This window comes from Taudactylus pleione, unplaced genomic scaffold (assembly GCF_031769625.1).
Source record: "Taudactylus pleione unplaced genomic scaffold, aTauple2 ptg000875l, whole genome shotgun sequence".
NCBI lineage: Eukaryota > Metazoa > Chordata > Amphibia > Anura > Myobatrachidae > Taudactylus > Taudactylus pleione.
This window is the reverse complement of record NW_028285277.1, coordinates 200,001-221,848: the sequence shown is the minus strand read 5'-3', so window position 1 is coordinate 221,848 and position 21,848 is coordinate 200,001. Positions and strand designations below refer to the sequence as shown.

Sequence of the window (21,848 nt, the reverse complement as noted above, 5' to 3'; positions counted from 1 at the left end):
AGTACGTGTACATAGGTATTATTATTATTATTATCACACAGTACGTGTACATAGGTATTATTATTATTATCATACAGTCATACGCTGTGTACACTGCCTCACACAGTACATGTACATAGGTATTATTATTATTATTATCACACAGTACATGTACATAGGTATTATTATCATACAGTCATACGCTGTGTACACTGCCTCACACAGTACATGTACATAGGTATTATTATTATTATTATCACACAGTACGTGTACATAGGTATTATTATTATTATCACACAGTACATGTACATAGGTATTATTATTATTATCATACAGTCATACGCTGTGTACACTGCCTCACATAGTACGTGTACATAGGTATTATTATCACACAGTACGTGTACATAGGTATTATTATTATTATTATCATACAGTCATACGCTGTGTACACTGCCTCACACAGTACATGTACATAGGTATTATTATTATTATCATACAGTCATACGCTGTGTACACTGCCTCACACAGTACATGTACATAGGTATTATTGTTATTATCACACAGTACGTGTACATAGGTATTATTATTATTATCATACAGTCATACGCTGTGTACACTGCCTCACACAGTACATGTACATAGGTATTATTGTTATTATCACACAGTACATGTACATAGGTATTATTATTATTATCATACAGTCATACGCTGTGTACACTGCCTCACACAGTACATGTACATAGGTATTATTATTATTATCACACAGTACGTGTACATAGGTATTATTATTATTATCACACAGTACGTGTACATAGGTATTATTATTATTATCACACAGTACGTGTACATAGGTATTATTATTATCACACAGTACATGTACATAGGTATTATTATCATACAGTCATACGCTGTGTACACTGCCTCACACAGTACATGTACATAGGTATTATTATTATTATTATCACACAGTACGTGTACATAGGTATTATTATTATTATCATACAGTCATACGCTGTGTACACTGCCTCACACAGTACGTGTACATAGGTATTATTATTATTATCATACAGTCATACGCTGTGTACACTGCCTCACACAGTACGTGTACATAGGTATTATTATTATTATTATCACACAGTACGTGTACATAGGTATTATTATTATTATCATACAGTCATACGCTGTGTACACTGCCTCACACAGTACATGTACATAGGTATTATTATCATACAGTCATACGCTGTGTACACTGCCTCACACAGTACATGTACATAGGTATTATTATTATTATCACACAGTACGTGTACATAGGTATTATTATTATTATCACACAGTACATGTACATAGGTATTATTATTATTATCATACAGTCATACGCTGTGTACACTGCCTCACATAGTACGTGTACATAGGTATTATTATCACACAGTACGTGTACATAGGTATTATTATTATTATTATCATACAGTCATACGCTGTGTTCACTGCCTCACACAGTACATGTACATAGGTATTATTATTATTATCACACAGTACGTGTACATAGGTATTATTATTATTATTATCATACAGTCATACGCTGCGTACACTGCCTCACACAGTACATGTACATAGGTATTATTATTATTATCATACAGTCATACGCTGTGTACACTGCCTCACATAGTACGTGTACATAGGTATTATTATCACACAGTACGTGTACATAGGTATTATTATTATTATTATCATACAGTCATACGCTGTGTACACTGCCTCACACAGTACATGTACATAGGTATTATTATTATTATCATACAGTCATACGCTGTGTACACTGCCTCACACAGTACGTGTACATAGGTATTATTATTATTATCACACAGTACATGTACATAGGTATTATTATTATTATCATACAGTCATACGCTGTGTACACTGCCTCACACAGTACATGTACATAGGTATTATTGTTATTATCACACAGTACATGTACATAGGTATTATTATTATTATCATACAGTCATACGCTGTGTACACTGCCTCACACAGTACGTGTACATAGGTATTATTATTATTATCACACAGTACGTGTACATAGGTATTATTATTATTATCATACAGTCATACGCTGCGTACACTGCCTCACACAGTACGTGTACATGGGTATTGTTATTATCACACAGTACGTGTACATAGGTAATATTATTATTATCATACAGTCATACGCTGCGTACACTGCCTCACACAGTACATGTACATAGGTATTATTATTATTATCATACAGTCATACGCTGTGTACACTGCCTCACATAGTACGTGTACATAGGTATTATTATCACACAGTACGTGTACATAGGTATTATTATTATTATTATCATACAGTCATACGCTGTGTACACTGCCTCACACAGTACATGTACATAGGTATTATTATTATTATCATACAGTCATACGCTGTGTACACTGCCTCACACAGTACGTGTACATAGGTATTATTATTATTATTATCACACAGTACATGTACATAGGTATTATTATTATTATCATACAGTCATACGCTGTGTACACTGCCTCACACAGTACATGTACATAGGTATTATTGTTATTATCACACAGTACATGTACATAGGTATTATTATTATTATCATACAGTCATACGCTGTGTACACTGCCTCACACAGTACGTGTACATAGGTATTATTATTATTATCACACAGTACGTGTACATAGGTATTATTATTATTATCATACAGTCATACGCTGCGTACACTGCCTCACACAGTACGTGTACATGGGTATTGTTATTATCACACAGTACGTGTACATAGGTAATATTATTATTATCATACAGTCATACGCTGCGTACACTGCCTCACACAGTACGTGTACATAGGTATTAGCTCAGAACACACAGTCAGAGAGAAGTATACGGAAGTCTGCACCTATGTAACAGGAGAAGTCACTACCATATAACCCCCATAGTGTTCATATCTACAATCACTAGGGCAGACAACGCCTGGGAGAGATCTGCTTAGTACATACAGTTTGTCTTCTATCTGGGATCACTACAATACGCTGGACCTGCAGAAAACAAACGGTGGTACTTCCATGAAGTTTAGCAGAACAGGTCATTGCAGCGGGAGGGTGTAGGGAGCGGTCTGGTTACAGCACCTCTGGGCAGACCTGCACAAATCATCCCTATCCTGGAAGGCGATCAGCTATGTACAAAGCTGTCAGGAACCGAGGAAATAAAACCACGTACTAAACACAAGACAAAAGCCTCCAACCATAACTAGTGCCCAGACAGAGAAGATGGAATAGTCCCCATACTCCTGCGGGGGATTGTTAGGGTGCCAGGCACGGATTACTGCACAGCACCGGAAGCGTTATTAGTTACATACAACTAATAACTGCGGGGAGAAGAGATAATTGCGAGGTGATGCGACTCTGTGCCGCCAGTCCTGTTCCTGCGCCCGTGTTATGCTCCCTGCTGTCCTTGTGTTTAGATGTGTTACAGCCAAACATACTGTTATATTTATCCCACATACACACACAAGTGTCTTCATCTGTTCCATTGATACAGAATCTGAACTCAATATCACAATTAGTGTATGCGGTAGAGTAGACTTACCCCTTCTATACCATTATGGACAGAGCCATCCCCATTACTGTACAATCTCTCACCATACTGTATGCATTAGTGTATACCCCCTGCTATATACCATTATGGACAGAGCCATCCCCATTACTGTACAATCTCTCACCATACTGTATGCATTAGTGTAGACTCCCCTGTTATATACCATTATGGACAGAGCCATCCCCATTACTGTACAATCTCTCACCATACTGTATGCATTAGTGTATACCCCCTGCTATATACCATTATGGACAGAGCCATCCCCATTACTGTACAATCTCTCACCATACTGTATGCATTAGTGTATACCCCCTGCTATATACCATTATGGACAGAGCCATCCCCATTACTGTACAATCTCTCACCATACTGTATGCATTAGTGTAGACTCCCCTGTTATATACCATTATGGACAGAGCCATCCCCATTACTGTACAATCTCTCACCATACTGTATGCATTAGTGTATACCCCCTGCTATATACCATTATGGACAGAGCCATCCCCATTACTGTACAATCTCTCACCATACTGTATGCATTAGTGTAGACTCCCCTGTTATATACCATTATGGACAGAGCCATCCACATTACTGTACAATCTCTCACCATACTGTAGCCCTACAGCTGTACTGGTATTTAGTGTATGCATGAGTGTACAATTTTTTAGCAAGTGTGTGAATTCCACTAAATGGGTTCTTGTAGGACCAGGAACAGGGCAGTTCCCATAATTGGAGTTGCATTGCAATGTGTTTATCAAGGGCCACGCTTACTATTCAATTGGACTGATGCTTCCATATACACCAAAGGTTCCCAAACTCAGGCCCTGATTCAGAGCAGGACGTGCTTGCATAGCGCTCGCTCTGAATCAGGGCGTTTTTTTTTCTTTTCTTGGAGCCGGACTCCTGGCCGCTCGCCAAGCTGTGGGTGACCACCCACAGCTTTTGCGAGCAGCCAGGTGATGGTTGCGGCCATCAGGCTTGCGACGAGACCCTTGTGGTAGGGTCTCGTCTGCCGCAAGCCCCAGTGAGCTTCCGGCTCTAATAGAGCCGGAAGCTCACTACTGACATCACTATGTCAGTAGGGCCACCCTCAAATGGCAGGCATTCCTTTGGGAACGTCTCCATTCGTGCAGCCATCCCCCCCCCAACCCGCCTACAAAACGGGGCGAGCTGTCGATCAACATCGACAGCCGCCCCGTTTTGCTGCGAGCCCCGCAGCGAGTGATTTCTCACTTGCTCCGGGGCGAGCGCGTGTGCACTGCCCGGCCATCGACCCGCTTGCGGCCTGATTCAGACCCGGTCGCTATGAGCGTACGCTCGCTCAATGCGTATGCAAATATTTGAAAGTGAAGCGACGGGGAGCGATCGCTCGCCAAGGCATAAGCACGCCCATCTTACCTGTACTAGCGTTCGCTTTGTGTATGCAGACTCCCCTTAGCGAATGCAGAGACGCCCACTGCCCCACGTCATCTGCTTGAAGTTTGTGAAAACATTGGTACATCGACCACTATCAGATGTGAACGCAGTGCTTGTGGTAGCTTTTTTGTACCGCAAGCATTGTAAGGAAAACAGAGTAAAAAAATGACTGGTGACGTGTACTATGACACTGCCTGTTAATTATGCACGCCTCTAAAACGGCGTTGAAACACTCTGGCACGCCTGCGTTCGCATCTCCAACCCCCTGTTTTTACTGGGCTGCCCCTGTTACCACCCACAAACGGCCTCTCCTGTCACTCACTCTGCTGTGCGAGCGAGGGATCTCTGAACGCACTGTGTAGTTTGCGCAGGCGCAGATTAGCAACCATTGGCAATAGCGAGCGCAATGCGAATAGCATCTGGGTCTGAATCAGGCCCTCAGTCCCCAAGGCACCCTAACAGTCAAGGATATCCATGCTTGACCACAGGAGACAATTAGTACTTCAGTCAATTTGATGTAACCACCTGCGCCTAACCATGGATATCTCTAAAGGCCCCCTTACATCTGCAATCGATTGAAAAAGGGAAAAATTGTGTATAAAAATCTTTTGCAAATTGCATGATTGCTGATGTATGGGGGCCTTTACACCTGAACTGTGGGGGAGCCTGGAGGACCCCGTTTAGGAACCTCTTCTCTACACACTGAGGTGGCGTCATTTTTCCAGCAGTCTGGATTAGAATGTAGTTACCTGGAAGTGCTGCATATTGGCTGTCCATGACCTCGTTCAGTCCAATGCAGTGTTTTACTCCATTACACAATGCAAGGGCACTGGGCATATGGTCTGCTACTGGGCATGGTGCTATGTTACCCGCTAATCATTTTATCTATAACAGAACCCAATGACTGTAATACACTGAGCTGTGCAATCAGCAACATCTCAATCCTTAGGGGGTGTCCCATCAGCAATCCCACCCACTGAACTGGCCAGGAATCCAGCACAAATCCCCGGAATCTATAGATTAGCTGCTGGGTGGAACATGCATTACTGGAACATTAATGAGCAATTGTCACAGCTCCTCCTCTATGTATCACTCTAGTTATACAGTCAGAAAATCAATTCAACTTACTTACCATGCTCTGTGACTGGGAAACCCCATGCTTCCTCTGTGTAAGCCAGCACACGGCTAATTACAGCAAGATAAGGAACGACACATACGGTCAGGGACATCGTAAATATGCGCTACAATGTGGTTATTCCGCTCTATAAATAATGTTATTAGTGCAGTCACTAGCAGGCGTTACAGCAGCCATACAATTCCCAAACACTCGCTCATCCCAGCATCCAGGAACAGACAAGATCTGGCCAATTGGGGAGAGCGGCAATAACACGACGCAGGGAGATGGAGGAATATGCAGTCAGAGGATAGCGCCATGTCGTCATGCTATCAGTGTTATTCACAGTGTTCTTGGGGTTGGGTATGGGGGTGCCGATGCTCAGGATCCCAGCGTTTACAGTCCCGACGCTGGCATCCCCTCTGGGTTACATTCCCAACACAAGCAGGTAAGTATACTTCGCCTAACCCTCCCTCCCCACAGCCTGAGCCTAACCCTCTCCTACCCCCACCCACAGCCTAAACCTAACCCCTCCCCTACCCCCCACAGCCTAAACCTAAACCTCTCCTACCCCTCACCCGCAGCCTGAGCCTAACCCTATCCTACCCCTCACCCGCAGCCTGAGCCTAACCCTCTCCTAACCCCCACCCGCAGCTTCAGCCTAACCCTCTCCTACCCCCCCACCCGCAGCCTGAGCCTAACCCTCTCCTACCCCTCACCCGCAGCCTGAGCCTAACCCTGCCTCTTGTGCCTAACTCCTAACCCTCCCCCTAACCCCAGTACTCACCATCAGGAATGTCAGCAGTCGGGATGCTGGTGCCGGGATTTCAGCGTCGGCATTCTGAGCGTCGGCATACCGACAGCTGGGATTATGACTACATCCCTGTTCTGGAAACAATATCCTCAGAGCAGGTTAGAAAATCTGAATACAGTAAATACAATAGACCGAAAGGATCTTTTATTTGTCCTTACTTGTTTATTATTTTTTTTTTACTATCCCGACCCTAGCGTTCACTATTACCATCCCGACCCTAGGCTTTCACTATTACCATCCCGACCCTAGCTTTCACTATTACCATCCCGACCCTAGCTTTCACTATTACCATCCCGACCCTAGCTTTCACTATTGCCATCCCGACCCTAGCTTCCACTATTACCATCCCGACCCTAGCTTCCACTATTACCATCCCGACCCTAGCTTCCACTATTGCCATCCCGACCCTAGCTTCCACTATTACCATCCCGACCCTAGCTTTCACTATTACCATCCCGACCCTAGCCTTCACTATTACCATCCCGACCCTAGCCTTCACTATTACCATCCCGACCCTAGCGTTCACTATTACCATCCCGACCCTAGCTTTCACTATTACCATCCCGACCCTAGCGTTCACTATTACCATCCCGACCCTAGCGTTCACTATTACCATCCCGACCCTAGCGTTCACTATTACCATCCCGACCCTAGCGTTCACTATTACCATCCCGACCCTAGCGTTCACTATTACCATCCCGACCCTAGCATTCACTATTACCATCCCGACCCTAGCGTTCACTATTACCATCCCGACCCTAGCTTTCACTATTACCATCCCGACCCTAGCGTTCACTATTACCATCCCGACCCTAGCGTTCACTATTGATTGGCTGTACCTGTTGTTGTAGGGTCTACAGGCATTTGCAGGCCTCAACCCACACCACCAAATGGTACAGTAACCTACACTCTGCTACGGAGGATCTAACCAATGGTGAAAGTTACAGTATATCCTATGGGCCTATTACACTCGCACACATAAACGTGTATGAATTATTTGTATTTCCTTATACATTTTGTACAAGTAATTATTAGGAGTATTTGGATGTAGGAAATAAGAAAGTCAGTGAAGAGAATAAAGCAGACAAGTTCTATGCCCTCTATATGATTCCAGAATGAGACAACAGATCTGTGACAGACAAGGCGAGTAGAGAGTGTCAGATATCCCAAGCCCTGCATGTGACTAATCCCCCGCGCTCAGAATAGCTCTGCATGAGAGCAAGACATTTAAAATAGTTGTTATAAAAAGGCAGACTTGCCCTACTATGGCCCTGCCAGGGTGTGCAGCCTCCTGCCCCGGCCACTGTCTGAAGGAGTAACGAGGGCTCATTTTACACACAGGCTGCCAAAGACGGCCAGGACTGCTGTGCCGAGGAATGCGGCAGAGGGTGGCACCGGCAGCATGTACAGTACTGGGAATGATATTATGGTGCATTACCCGTACAGGATGGGCACAGTATGGGCAGATCCGGGTTATGTTGCAGCTGAGCCAGGCTTGCCAAGGAAACAGTAATACAAGACATTTCTTGCCCCAATCAATCAGTGATATTACCAGCACATGACACGAGTCCTGACCCAGGAACCGTCGCTGTGCGTGCGGCCGTCGCTGTGTGCGCGGCCGTCGCTGTGTGTGGATAACTGCCTTTGGTCCACATTTCTACTGAGTAAAGACTGTACAGATCTATTGTCCATGTCAGACACTTGTTAGTGCACCAGCCCAGAAAGAATCTTATGGAAGAACAGATCTCTATTGGATGGAGAGCAGACGACACGGAGATTTCTGGGGGAATAGCGATAGCGAATTGGATAACTCAGAGACTCGCAGTTTGATCATCTCCTTTATTGTCTTGGAGAAATAAATTGTGCGTATTTGTATGTCTTCCCTTTGGGACAATTGGTTCTGCTACAACGTGAATGATGAAGATCCTGTAATGTAGTCTGGGGGCCGGGATTCCCATGCACTGGGGCTTCTTCTGCGGTGCGAGGTGCTACAACCAGGAATCTAACGGCACTCGCAGTAGAACGCCAGCGCTCAGGCCATGACATGTATCCTAATAAGCTCTAGCTATTAATAACCACTCATTTGAAACAAAAGTAAAAAAGGAATACAAAAGCTCAACATCTTTTTATACAAAATGATATTTCGCCCTATCGCTAAGACTACAGATCTGAGAAACACATCAGGGCTGGAGCAACAAGAAGAAACGTGTCAGGGGATGAGGGACAGAGCTCTCAGGAATGCTACTGGAATGAGATATTCTATATGCCATGTACGCTAACTAACATACCTAAAGACAGCTCTGAGATCACACTGCAGCTGCTGGCTAAGCCTGCCAGAGAGACAGGTGCCCGAACACTGCCCCAATAGTCACCACCGCCCCATCTGATAGACCCGGACATCAGGCAGGTACAAGGGGCAGAGAGGTGGAGCGCTGGTATGGACAGAATAGAACATGGACTATTGGGCGGATGTTTGGAAAATTCCTTTAATTCATATCGCTATCCGAGCTCATCTACCCAACTAACAGCTGCCAATATGTCTTTCTCCAGGAGCGTTTTCCCCAATCGTAAAATATGAAGAATGACGACATATCATACCACCCCCCTCCCCCAAATTGAAGAAGCACCTTTAACATTCGCCCCATTTATATTAAGGGAAACATTCCCATATGTCACATTACCCATTGTGCTTTTATTATCATACTATTCATTACACATTTTCTAGAAGGGAGTGTATAAATTATAGGAGTATAAATGATACTATGTAAATAAAAGTCATATCTGCTTTTCATGACTACTTACAATTTATACTACTAACAGTTATGTATATAGCGCACACCTATGCCGCAGCGCTGTATCAGTCCCTCAGAGGAGCTTACACTCTATATTCCCTGCCTCATGCACGCACACGCGCACAGAATTTACCGGTAGGTTTTTGGATTGTGGGAGGAAACCAAAGCATCTGAAGGAAATGCAGTCAAATATGGCTAGAACATACAAACTCCACACAGACAGGTCCTTGGTCAGGAATTACACTCATGATCTCATGGCTGCGGGACAGTAATACTAACCACTATGCCAGCTGCACTGCCCCTAAAACTTTTATAGGCTTACATTATAATACTAAACTTGTATTATAAAAACATAAACAACCATTGTGCACATTGCGATGACGGTGGGATGGATTATACAATGATTAATCACCCGTCATGGTTAGTACTTTCTCATTCTCACTTACTGCTTCCGGGTCTCTCTGCTGCTCTAGAAAAGCGGAAAATTCTACCAGACGGAGCTTGGTTGTGCCAATGGAACGGCCTTGCCACGCGGGCACCGCGGAGGCAGGGGGAGCAGAAGGTTCAAATCCTGAAGGTTAAATAGATTAATAGCAATTATCAGCACTGATCACTTCTATACATACTCATCCCTGACGTAGTAGTGTAAATCGCTTTGGTACGGGATTGAAGTGGAACTAAGGGCTGGATTCAGGGGTGGACGCCATTTAGGCTCAGTCGCAGTAAGCCAATGTTTTAAAGTCTGTGCGTGCGCCAGAACCGCACTGCACATGAGTCGCAATGCCGGTCGCAGTGCGGTTTCAGGCGCAGTTTGACTGCAGGCGTTTCCAAGGAGGTGCGTATAAAACGCAGGCGTTGTGGGGGCGCAGATTCAATGGCCTTGGCAGCTTAGCTGTGGCGGACATTCATAGGGTTGCTCGGACGTCAGATGGCACAAGCGATGTTCCTCTGATGCATCGGACGCATGCAGTGGATCTAAGTAGCCGGCTGATTACAGAAGGCGGTACCTGCAGCGTATGCATACATTCTCAGATCCACCAACCCACACTGCGGCCATAAACCTCAAAATGATGTATTATGTGTAGAAAGGTGAGAACCTTACCCCAAACATGAATGACTGTAGGTCCTACCCCATGAGTAGAGCAGCAGCGGTGCAGAGATGCTTTACAAGCCCTACTTACTACAATTGAACTGTAACACAGGAGAGAGCGGAGTCGAGACGTCGTCACCACACAGATCTGACTCTCAGGGGGCACAACTCACAATCACTATCCCGGTCACATGATGCTTTGCCCCAGTGGTTCAATTAAACTTTCTAGGAGGCGCACCTGTGCTCAGGGTCCCCCGAGGAAATCAGGAGGAATTTAAACATTTCTTGAAATGACTACACTCTAAGGAAAATATTTCATCAAGAGATCACTCGGGTTCATCCGCATTTACAGTCAGCGGAAAGGAAAACTATGCACACAAAGCACCCGTCCTTACATTTCACACATTTAGGTTGGAGATTCCCCAAAACGGACATTCTGCCATAAGAGAGAGCACTTGTATCCGCCAGCGTAATGTTACTGGAGGAATTGTATAAAGCAGAATACTATTATTTCAAGACAGACAGTGTGACGGGATCGGGGTGAGACTAGAAAGTAGGGAGCGTGGGGTGGGAGTGATATATAAATGCAGAGACCTGCACACGTTACCTGTAAGAGGCGCTGTGACTGCTGGCTGGATGGGATATGCTTGCTGGACAAATGGCTTGACGCTGCAAATAAAAGGCAGAAACACACTCAGCTACATCAATACAGTTACTTCCCTTGTGCATAAATTACAGCTGAAAGTGATGCGGTCACTGTTAAAACACAAAGTACTGTGACATGGGCATTTGCTGGGCAAATAAAGGGGTGCAGCCTATGTATGATGAGTGCATGTTTGATGTTGTGTGTGTGTGTAGGAGCATGTGCTTAGCTGTGTGTAGGAGCATGTGCTTAGCTGTGTGTAGGAGCATGTGCTTAGCTGTGTGTAGGAGCATGTGCTTAGCTGTGTGTAGGAGCCTGTGCTTAGCTGTGTGTAGGAGCCTGTGCTTAGCTGTGTGTAGGAGCCTGTGCTTAGCTGTGTCTATGAGCCTGTGCTTAGCTGTGTGTTGGAGCATGTGCTTAGCTGTGTGTTGGAGCATGTGCTTAGCTGTGTGTAGGAGCCTGTGCTTAGCTGTGTGTTGGAGCATGTGCTTAGCTGTGTGTAGGAGCCTGTGCTTAGCTGTGTGTAGGAGCCTGTGCTTAGCTGTGTGTAGGAGCCTGTGCTTAGCTGTGTGTAGGAGCCTGTGCTTAGCTGTGTGTTGGAGCATGTGCTTAGCTGTGTCTATGAGCCTGTGCTTAGCTGTGTGTTGGAGCATGTGCTTAGCTGTGTGTTGGAGCATGTGCTTAGCTGTGTGTAGGAGCCTGTGCTTAGCTGTGTGTTGGAGCATGTGCTTAGCTGTGTGTTGGAGCATGTGCTTAGCTGTGTCTATGAGCCTGTGCTTAGCTGTGTGTAGGAGCCTGTGCTTAGCTGTGTGTAGGAGCCTGTGCTTAGCTGTGTCTATGAGCCTGTGCTTAGCTGTGTCTATGAGCCTGTGCTTAGCTGTGTGTAGGAGCCTGTGCTTAGCTGTGTGTAGGAGCATGTGCTTAGCTGTGTGTAGGAGCCTGTGCTTAGCTGTGTGTAGGAGCCTGTGCTTAGCTGTGTGTAGGAGCCTGTGCTTAGCTGTGTGTAGGAGCATGTGCTTAGCTGTGTGTAGGAGCCTGTGCTTAGCTGTGTGTAGGAGCCTGTGCTTAGCTGTGTGTAGGAGCCTGTGCTTAGCTGTGTCTATGAGCCTGTGCTTAGCTGTGTGTAGGAGCCTGTGCTTAGCTGTGTGTAGGAGCCTGTGCTTAGCTGTGTCTATGAGCATGTGCTTAGCTGTGTCTATGAGCCTGTGCTTAGCTGTGTCTATGAGCCTGTGCTTAGCTGTGTGTAGGAGCCTGTGCTTAGCTGTGTCTATGAGCCTGTGCTTAGCTGTGTGTAGGAGCCTGTGCTTAGCTGTGTCTATGAGCCTGTGCTTAGCTGTGTGTAGGAGCCTGTGCTTAGCTGTGTCTATGAGCATGTGCTTAGCTGTGTCTATGAGCATGTGCTTAGCTGTGTCTATGAGCATGTGCTTAGCTGTGTGTAGGAGCCTGTGCTTAGCTGTGTGTAGGAGCCTGTGCTTAGCTGTGTCTATGAGCATGTGCTTAGCTGTGTGTAGGAGCCTGTGCTTAGCTGTGTCTATGAGCATGTGCTTAGCTGTGTGTAGGAGCCTGTGCTTAGCTGTGTGTAGGAGCATGTGCTTAGCTGTGTGTAGGAGCATGTGCTTAGCTGTGTGTAGGAGCCTGTGCTTAGCTGTGTCTATGAGCCTGTGCTTAGCTGTGTCTATGAGCCTGTGCTTAGCTGTGTGTTGGAGCATGTGCTTAGCTGTGTGTTGGAGCATGTGCTTAGCTGTGTGTAGGAGCCTGTGCTTAGCTGTGTGTTGGAGCATGTGCTTAGCTGTGTGTTGGAGCCTGTGCTTAGCTGTGTCTATGAGCCTGTGCTTAGCTGTGTGTAGGAGCCTGTGCTTAGCTGTGTGTTGGAGCATGTGCTTAGCTGTGTGTTGGAGCATGTGCTTAGCTGTGTGTTGGAGCATGTGCTTAGCTGTGTGTTGGAGCATGTGCTTAGCTGTGTGTAGGAGCCTGTGCTTAGCTGTGTGTTGGAGCATGTGCTTAGCTGTGTGTAGGAGCATGTGCTTAGCTGTGTCTATGAGCCTGTGCTTAGCTGTGTGTAGGAGCCTGTGCTTAGCTGTGTGTAGGAGCCTGTGCTTAGCTGTGTCTATGAGCCTGTGCTTAGCTGTGTCTATGAGCCTGTGCTTAGCTGTGTGTAGGAGCATGTGCTTAGCTGTGTGTAGGAGCATGTGCTTAGCTGTGTGTAGGAGCCTGTGCTTAGCTGTGTGTAGGAGCCTGTGCTTAGCTGTGTGTAGGAGCCTGTGCTTAGCTGTGTGTAGGAGCATGTGCTTAGCTGTGTGTAGGAGCCTGTGCTTAGCTGTGTGTAGGAGCCTGTGCTTAGCTGTGTGTAGGAGCCTGTGCTTAGCTGTGTCTATGAGCCTGTGCTTAGCTGTGTGTAGGAGCCTGTGCTTAGCTGTGTGTAGGAGCCTGTGCTTAGCTGTGTCTATGAGCATGTGCTTAGCTGTGTCTATGAGCCTGTGCTTAGCTGTGTCTATGAGCCTGTGCTTAGCTGTGTGTAGGAGCCTGTGCTTAGCTGTGTCTATGAGCCTGTGCTTAGCTGTGTGTAGGAGCCTGTGCTTAGCTGTGTCTATGAGCCTGTGCTTAGCTGTGTGTAGGAGCCTGTGCTTAGCTGTGTCTATGAGCATGTGCTTAGCTGTGTCTATGAGCATGTGCTTAGCTGTGTGTAGGAGCCTGTGCTTAGCTGTGTCTATGAGCATGTGCTTAGCTGTGTGTAGGAGCCTGTGCTTAGCTGTGTCTATGAGCATGTGCTTAGCTGTGTCTATGAGCCTGTGCTTAGCTGTGTGTAGGAGCCTGTGCTTAGCTGTGTCTATGAGCATGTGCTTAGCTGTGTCTATGAGCCTGTGCTTAGCTGTGTCTATGAGCCTGTGCTTAGCTGTGTCTATGAGCCTGTGCTTAGCTGTGTCTATGAGCCTGTGCTTAGCTGTGTCTATGAGCATGTGCTTAGCTGTGTGTAGGAGCATGTGCTTAGCTGTGTCTATGAGCCTGTGCTTAGCTGTGTGTAGGAGCCTGTGCTTAGCTGTGTCTATGAGCCTGTGCTTAGCTGTGTCTATGAGCCTGTGCTTAGCTGTGTCTATGAGCCTGTGCTTAGCTGTGTCTATGAGCATGTGCTTAGCTGTGTGTAGGAGCCTGTGCTTAGCTGTGTGTAGGAGCCTGTGCTTAGCTGTGTGTAGGAGCCTGTGCTTAGCTGTGTGTAGGAGCCTGTGCTTAGCTGTGTGTAGGAGCCTGTGCTTAGCTGTGTGTAGGAGCATGTGCTTAGCTGTGTGTAGGAGCCTGTGCTTAGCTGTGTGTAGGAGCCTGTGCTTAGCTGTGTGTAGGAGCCTGTGCTTAGCTGTGTCTATGAGCCTGTGCTTAGCTGTGTGTAGGAGCCTGTGCTTAGCTGTGTGTAGGAGCCTGTGCTTAGCTGTGTCTATGAGCCTGTGCTTAGCTGTGTCTATGAGCCTGTGCTTAGCTGTGTGTAGGAGCCTGTGCTTAGCTGTGTGTAGGAGCCTGTGCTTAGCTGTGTCTATGAGCCTGTGCTTAGCTGTGTGTAGGAGCCTGTGCTTAGCTGTGTCTATGAGCCTGTGCTTAGCTGTGTGTAGGAGCCTGTGCTTAGCTGTGTCTATGAGCATGTGCTTAGCTGTGTCTATGAGCATGTGCTTAGCTGTGTGTAGGAGCCTGTGCTTAGCTGTGTCTATGAGCATGTGCTTAGCTGTGTGTAGGAGCCTGTGCTTAGCTGTGTCTATGAGCATGTGCTTAGCTGTGTCTATGAGCCTGTGCTTAGCTGTGTGTAGGAGCCTGTGCTTAGCTGTGTCTATGAGCATGTGCTTAGCTGTGTCTATGAGCCTGTGCTTAGCTGTGTCTATGAGCCTGTGCTTAGCTGTGTCTATGAGCCTGTGCTTAGCTGTGTGTAGGAGCCTGTGCTTAGCTGTGTGTAGGAGCCTGTGCTTAGCTGTGTGTAGGAGCCTGTGCTTAGCTGTGTGTAGGAGCCTGTGCTTAGCTGTGTGTAGGAGCCTGTGCTTAGCTGTGTGTAGGAGCCTGTGCTTAGCTGTGTCTATGAGCCTGTGCTTAGCTGTGTCTATGAGCCTGTGCTTAGCTGTGTCTATGAGCCTGTGCTTAGCTGTGTCTATGAGCCTGTGCTTAGCTGTGTCTATGAGCCTGTGCTTAGCTGTGTCTATGAGCCTGTGCTTAGCTGTGTGTAGGAGCATGTGCTTAGCTGTGTGTACGAGCATGTGCTTAGCTGTGTGTACGAGCATGTGCTTAGCTGTGTGTACGAGCCTGTGCTTAGCTGTGTGTAGGAGCCTGTGCTTAGCTGTGTGTAGGAGCCTGTGCTTAGCTGTGTGTAGGAGCCTGTGCTTAGCTGTGTGTAGGAGCCTGTGCTTAGCTGTGTGTAGGAGCCTGTGCTTAGCTGTGTGTAGGAGCCTGTGCTTAGCTGTGTGTAGGAGCCTGTGCTTAGCTGTGTGTAGGAGCCTGTGCTTAGCTGTGTGTAGGAGCCTGTGCTTAGCTGTGTGTAGGAGCCTGTGCTTAGCTGTGTGTAGGAGCATGTGCTTAGCTGTGTGTAGGAGCCTGTGCTTAGCTGTGTGTAGGAGCATGTGCTTAGCTGTGTGTAGGAGCATGTGCTTAGCTGTGTGTAGGAGCATGTGCTTAGCTGTGTGTAGGAGCATGTGCTTAGCTGTGTGTAGGAGCATGTGCTTAGCTGTGTGTCGGAGCCTGTGCTTAGCTGTGTGTAGGAGCCTGTGCTTAGCTGTGTGTAGGAGCCTGTGCTTAGCTGTGTGTAGGAGCCTGTGCTTAGCTGTGTGTAGGAGCCTGTGCTTAGCTGTGTGTAGGAGCCTGTGCTTAGCTGTGTGTAGGAGCCTGTGCTTAGCTGTGTGTAGGAGCATGTGCTTAGCTGTGTGTAGGAGCCTGTGCTTAGCTGTGTGTCGGAGCATGTGCTTAGCTGTGTGTAGGAGCATGTGCTTAGCTGTGTGTAGGAGCATGTGCTTAGCTGTGTGTAGGAGCATGTGCTTAGCTGTGTGTCGGAGCCTGTGCTTAGCTGTGTGTAGAAAGATTTCAATGGGCTAATATAGGACAAAGGCAGCCAAGGGCTTAGCTGCATCACTGGCTCCATGGCACTACCTTGTCGTTATGGCATAGCTCCACCCCAATATTGTTCCATCACTGCTGGATGCTGCACATCACCAATACCAAGATGAAGGAGCTGATTCAGACGTGGGAATAAAGCAAGGCTGTACTGCAGATGGGGCAGATGTGTAATGTGCCAGACTTAGATTGGGAGCGGTGTGTCCAATGCAAATAAATCTGTCCAGCACATGTGGGCTACATGCAAAAGCAGCAGCTATTTACTCTGCGTGCAAAAACATAGTACATGTATTTGCCCCCTTGCAGTGCAGCATGGTTTGCCCGGATACAAAGTTACTACTTCTTTTTTTTCTTTGCTTCCAACTCAGAATCAGCCCTTAAGTGGGTACAACATGCGACCCTTTTCCCAGCTGGACATCACAGTGCGGTGGTGTCGGTGGTGGATTGCTGAGGTCTGGCGGGCAGTAAGTGAGAAGTGGCTTCTCTTATCATTTACATGTTTATAGGTAATCGGGGCATATGGGGGAGCAGCGATAGTCTCCCTATAGCACTGGGGACTTACTCTTGTGAAGATCCGGGTTGACCTGTCTGCAGCATTCCTGGCCAGTACTGTGAATAGACAGAGAACATTAATTATAAACTGGACTAGAACATACACAAGTCAATCGCTTTTTCTTATTTGTATAAATAAAAAACAATTATCAAAAATGTAACGTAGTCTTCTTATGATGCTGTCCGCTCTAAAACTGCTTAGCCGGATTATTTTATTTTACCTCCAAATAAAATAAATGGAAGCAAAAGGTTTCACTTTCCCACCGGGCTGCACTCCAGAAGAAGACCAGCCGGCATTAAGGTGACCCACCAGGCTGCACTCCAGAAGAAGACCAGCCGGCATTAAGGTGACCCACCGGGCTGCACTCCAGAAGAAGACCAGCCGGCATTAAGGTGACCCACCGGGCTGCACTCCAGAACAAGACCGGCCGGCATTAAGGTGACCCACCGGGCTGCACTCCAGAGCAAGACCAGCCGGCATTAAGGTGACCCCCCGGGCTGCACTCCAGAGCAAGACCAGCCGGCATTAAGGTGACCCCCCGGGCTGCACTCCAGAGCAAGACCAGCCGGCATTAAGGTGACCCCCCGGGCTGCACTCCAGAACAAGACCAGCCGGCATTAAGGTGACCCCCCGGGCTGCACTCCAGAACAAGACCAGCCGGCATTAAGGCGACCCCCCGGGCTGTGACCCGCATGGTGGTAATAACGGGAGCTCACAATCCAGCATTAGGAGAAAGATGACATATTCTGCACACAAAGGCAGCCACAATGCAAGACCGCAAGACCCAGGTTATAAGATAGGTTACAGCGATATAATAAGAGGCCTCTGGCAGAACACTGGTTGTTATAAAGTAATTGTTTTGTGAAAGAGTCCAAAAACCAGAAAATCAGGTACTTGCCTGATTTAACCTTATAATGTTGCCTGATTTATTGGTGTTGGCGAAGCTCATATTATGTGCCACCAGTATGAGGTGCAGTATTTATTCTGGCCACTGTTAGAGTAACGGTCAGATACAAGTCACTGTATAAAGTACGTGGTAAAGGACAGCCAATAAAACGCTATACCCGTGTCCTCCAAACTGCGCAAGAGGCAGATTACAATGGATGAAATAAATCCGAGACAAAGCCTGCCCTCCTCTGGCGCCTGGGCCGCCATGTTTATTGTGAGCGTACAACTTACAGGGGGTAGCGGCCGGCAGTTTTTATGTCTGTTTAGTATATTCTATATATTAGGCTATAAAAATGTTGGAAATATTTAAAAATTAATGAAAACTATTAAACCCTACTTGTCCGAGGCTCCCATCTGCCATTGTTATGCCATTGTCCCCCCGATATCTGCCAGTTACCGTACCTGCCAGTCCCACCCTGACCACTGCAGCACTGAATGGTTCTACCTGCCAGCCCCTAGATCCCAGCATAGTAACACAGGTAAGGAAAGCTGACTTACCCCCTACCTGCCAGCCCCTAGATCCCAGCACAGTAACACAGGTAAAGGAAAGCTGACTAACCCCCTACCTGCCAGCCCCTAGATCCCAGCATAGTAACACAGGTAAGGAAAGCTGACACCCCCTACCTGCCAGGCCCTAGATCCCAGCACAGTAACACAGGTAAAGGAAAGCTGACTTACCCCCTATCTGCCAGCCCCTAGATCCCAGCACAGTAACACAGGTAAAGGAAAGCTGACTTACCCCGGGTGCGGCAGGGAAGGCTGGGCGTGGGATCCCTGGGAGGCCCAGCTTGTTGTGAATGGCGGTAGCGGAGACAATCTGGGCAGAGGACATGGCTGCCATGTGTTGCAGAGCTTTGTCCTTGGCGGTTTGATCCTTTAATATAACAGTTGGCATGCGGTTACTGAACTCTGTGCAGACAGTCAGGTTTATGCAGCTACAAGCGTGTATATTAAGCATAAGAAGCCTCAATAGATATAGTACTACTGACATGCAGCTATGCGGACCCGGTCCTGGTCTCTGCTCAATGGGCCAGACCAGTGTGTCCCCCTCCCCCCTCAGAGACCATACTACTGCCATCTACTTAAATTTATGGATACAATACTTGATTTTCGTTCCAGCCATTACACAGACACTATATGCTAAAGTGCACTTGTCACCTATTCACAATGGAAGCAGCCATATTATGGGCAGGGGGGAATGTAGCCTCCGTGCCTCATGCCCCAGTAATGTCACTAGTGTGGAGTGAATTGATCAAATCAGCTACATCCAATACAAAAAGGCAACAGGTACAATTTAATGATGAGTCAACTCCAGCTAAAAGGCGTTTTGTACCCAGCATCCCTCGCCCCAAACCTCGGGGTGCAAGAACAGTCCGCAGCATTAGTGACACATGTCCTGTCCTGTCCTTGGTAACTGGGAATAATTACATTAAAGCACCGTCCATTTTTAAGAGAAATGCCGCTTTGAAACAGAGACGGTTTAGTCGCCTGTCTCCAGAGGGGTGACGGACTGAGGGGGCCCTTGTATGGGATTCCAAATGGACGACTAATTAGGGGGAGAGGTGTATGGGGTAAAAGTTCAATTTTTCTGGAGTTTTCATTTATCTGTATTCCAGAAAAAGGGTAGCTGGGTGTTCTCATGTCAGACTGCGCTACCTCTCCCCGTACTGCTCCTCACTACCCTGCGCAGAGGTGATTGGACGGCACGGGACAGCGTACATAAAGCAGCTTTCAGGCAGGTTGTACACATGCTGGCAGCAAGGCGCTCATGCTTTACAGGCCAATTCCCTGCTCTATACACGGAGACTCCCTCCCACGTGCTGCAGGACAGGTATGTGTAGGGTAATGGTAACACAAATCAAAGCGCCAAACACTGAGCCAAGCCAAACTAGAGTCACACGTCGTGAGCTGGAGTCAGTCACTTACCATATTTGTCACCTGGATACAATACAAATAATGCATTAAATAAGCAGAGGAAAGTACTCATGGAAGACATAGAAAACAGCTGCACAAACTCTGCCATTATTCACTGATACGAGACTGGTAGAAATGCACAGACTGTAATGCAGGTCAGGAACGGAGACCATGGACTCATTCTAGTCCTCCGCGCAGCAAATGTACAACTCGTCTTGTTCTAAGACGGCGACTAACTACGTTCTCACACAATATGGGAGTTTTGGATGAAATGTATGTACAATAGAGGCTTGTTCTCCTGTGCATGGCAGACTTCCTACAGGAGAATACTGCATGGGGTATATAGCATAACATGTATACAGGAGAATACTGCATGGGGTATATAGCATAACATGTATACAGGAGAATACTGCATGGGGTATATAGCATAACATGTATACAGGAGAATACTGCATGGGGTATATAGCATAACATGTATACAGGAGAATACTGCATGGGGTATATAGCATAACATGTATACAGGAGAATACTGCATGGGGTATATAGCATAACATGTATACAGGAGAATACTGCATGGGGTATATAGCATAACATGTATACAGGAGAATACTGCATGGGGTATATAGCATAACATGTATACAGGAGAATACTGCATGGGGTATATAGCATAACATGTATACAGGAGAATACTGCATGGGGTATATAGCATAACATGTATACAGGAGAATACTGCATGGGGTATATAGCATAACATGTATACAGGAGAATACTGCATGGGGTATATAGCATAACATGTATACAGGAGAAGCTATATATTACAATGTTCTTCCCATTTATATACAGTTCTGCAAATAAACCGTCTAATTAACATAAATGTATATGAAAGGCTCTGAGTGGAGGATTTGTAGGGCAGGTTACCAGGGAGGGTGGTGCTCCTCTATCTGAGCCAGTACAGTGACAGGGCCTGACCTGCACCCGGAGGACGGATGGGTTTGGGCCAGTGAATGACCATCAGACTTTTCTAAGGAAGCTGCGCCAGGTGTCTGTAACGTGCTATAAAGTCTGGCTGAGCAGGAACTATTTAAAAAAAAAACATTTCAATTTGGGGGCTTATTTGTCCATTTGATCAGGAGTATAACCTCAGGGCAGTTATCTGCCACACTTCTGCCATTTATTGCCCTGAAGAAAACCAAAAAGTTTAGGAATTCATGTATCCTTTGCATTCTTGTCAATAATGGACCATTTTTACTGCATTGCATGCTCCCATATATATATATACACACACACACACACACACACACACACACATATATATATATATATATATATATACACACACACACACATATATATATACCCGCCTCTCCTGCTGTAATGTCCCTTCATTATAGAGGAGTAATCTGTGCATTTCTACTAAATCTCCTTGCATTGTATCTGGAATGCAGGCTAATACATAGTAAGATATGGAGGAATATACAGATGAACGCCTGCTAGTATACTCCTCATACACAGGTACAGCTACTACAGGTTACTGTGCTAGGCTGAGCAATACACATTGCATGGACACAATGATCTACAGACATGACTTGGAAAGGAAAAAAACAATAACACACAGAGCTGAAACATTTTCTTAATACCTTTGCTGTGAACACTGAAAGCACCAGTCTCACAGAACTGTCTATTGGAAAGTACATAATAACTGGGATTTAACCCTTCAGATTCCAGAACTATGTCTGCAGACAAATAAAAGGAATTCTGTAAGAAACAAGTGTAATAGAATAGTGACCAGTCCCATCTTCCCATCACCTGGCCTACATGTGGCAATTATCAGGGGAGCGTTATACAGCGCAGCGCCACAAAAGGGACGCTCTCTGCCTGCTCTTGCCT

The 21,848-nt window shown here is 46.4% G+C and overlaps 1 protein-coding gene across 3 annotated transcripts in view; it reads right to left on the bottom strand.

Moving 5' to 3' along the window:
- Positions 1-21,848, bottom strand: part of TEAD1 (TEA domain transcription factor 1) — a 252,105-nt gene that overhangs the window by 42,448 nt on the left and 187,809 nt on the right. For all 3 annotated transcript variants that reach the window (XM_088458947.1, XM_088458946.1, XM_088458945.1), the window contains 4 exons: positions 18,787-18,921; positions 17,109-17,155; positions 11,435-11,496; positions 10,184-10,308 (listed from right to left, as the gene is read on the bottom strand). In XM_088458947.1, coding sequence (XP_088315073.1) covers positions 10,184-10,308; positions 11,435-11,496; positions 17,109-17,155; positions 18,787-18,921 — 369 coding nt within the window. The remainder of the gene's footprint in view (positions 1-10,183; positions 10,309-11,434; positions 11,497-17,108; positions 17,156-18,786; positions 18,922-21,848) is intronic.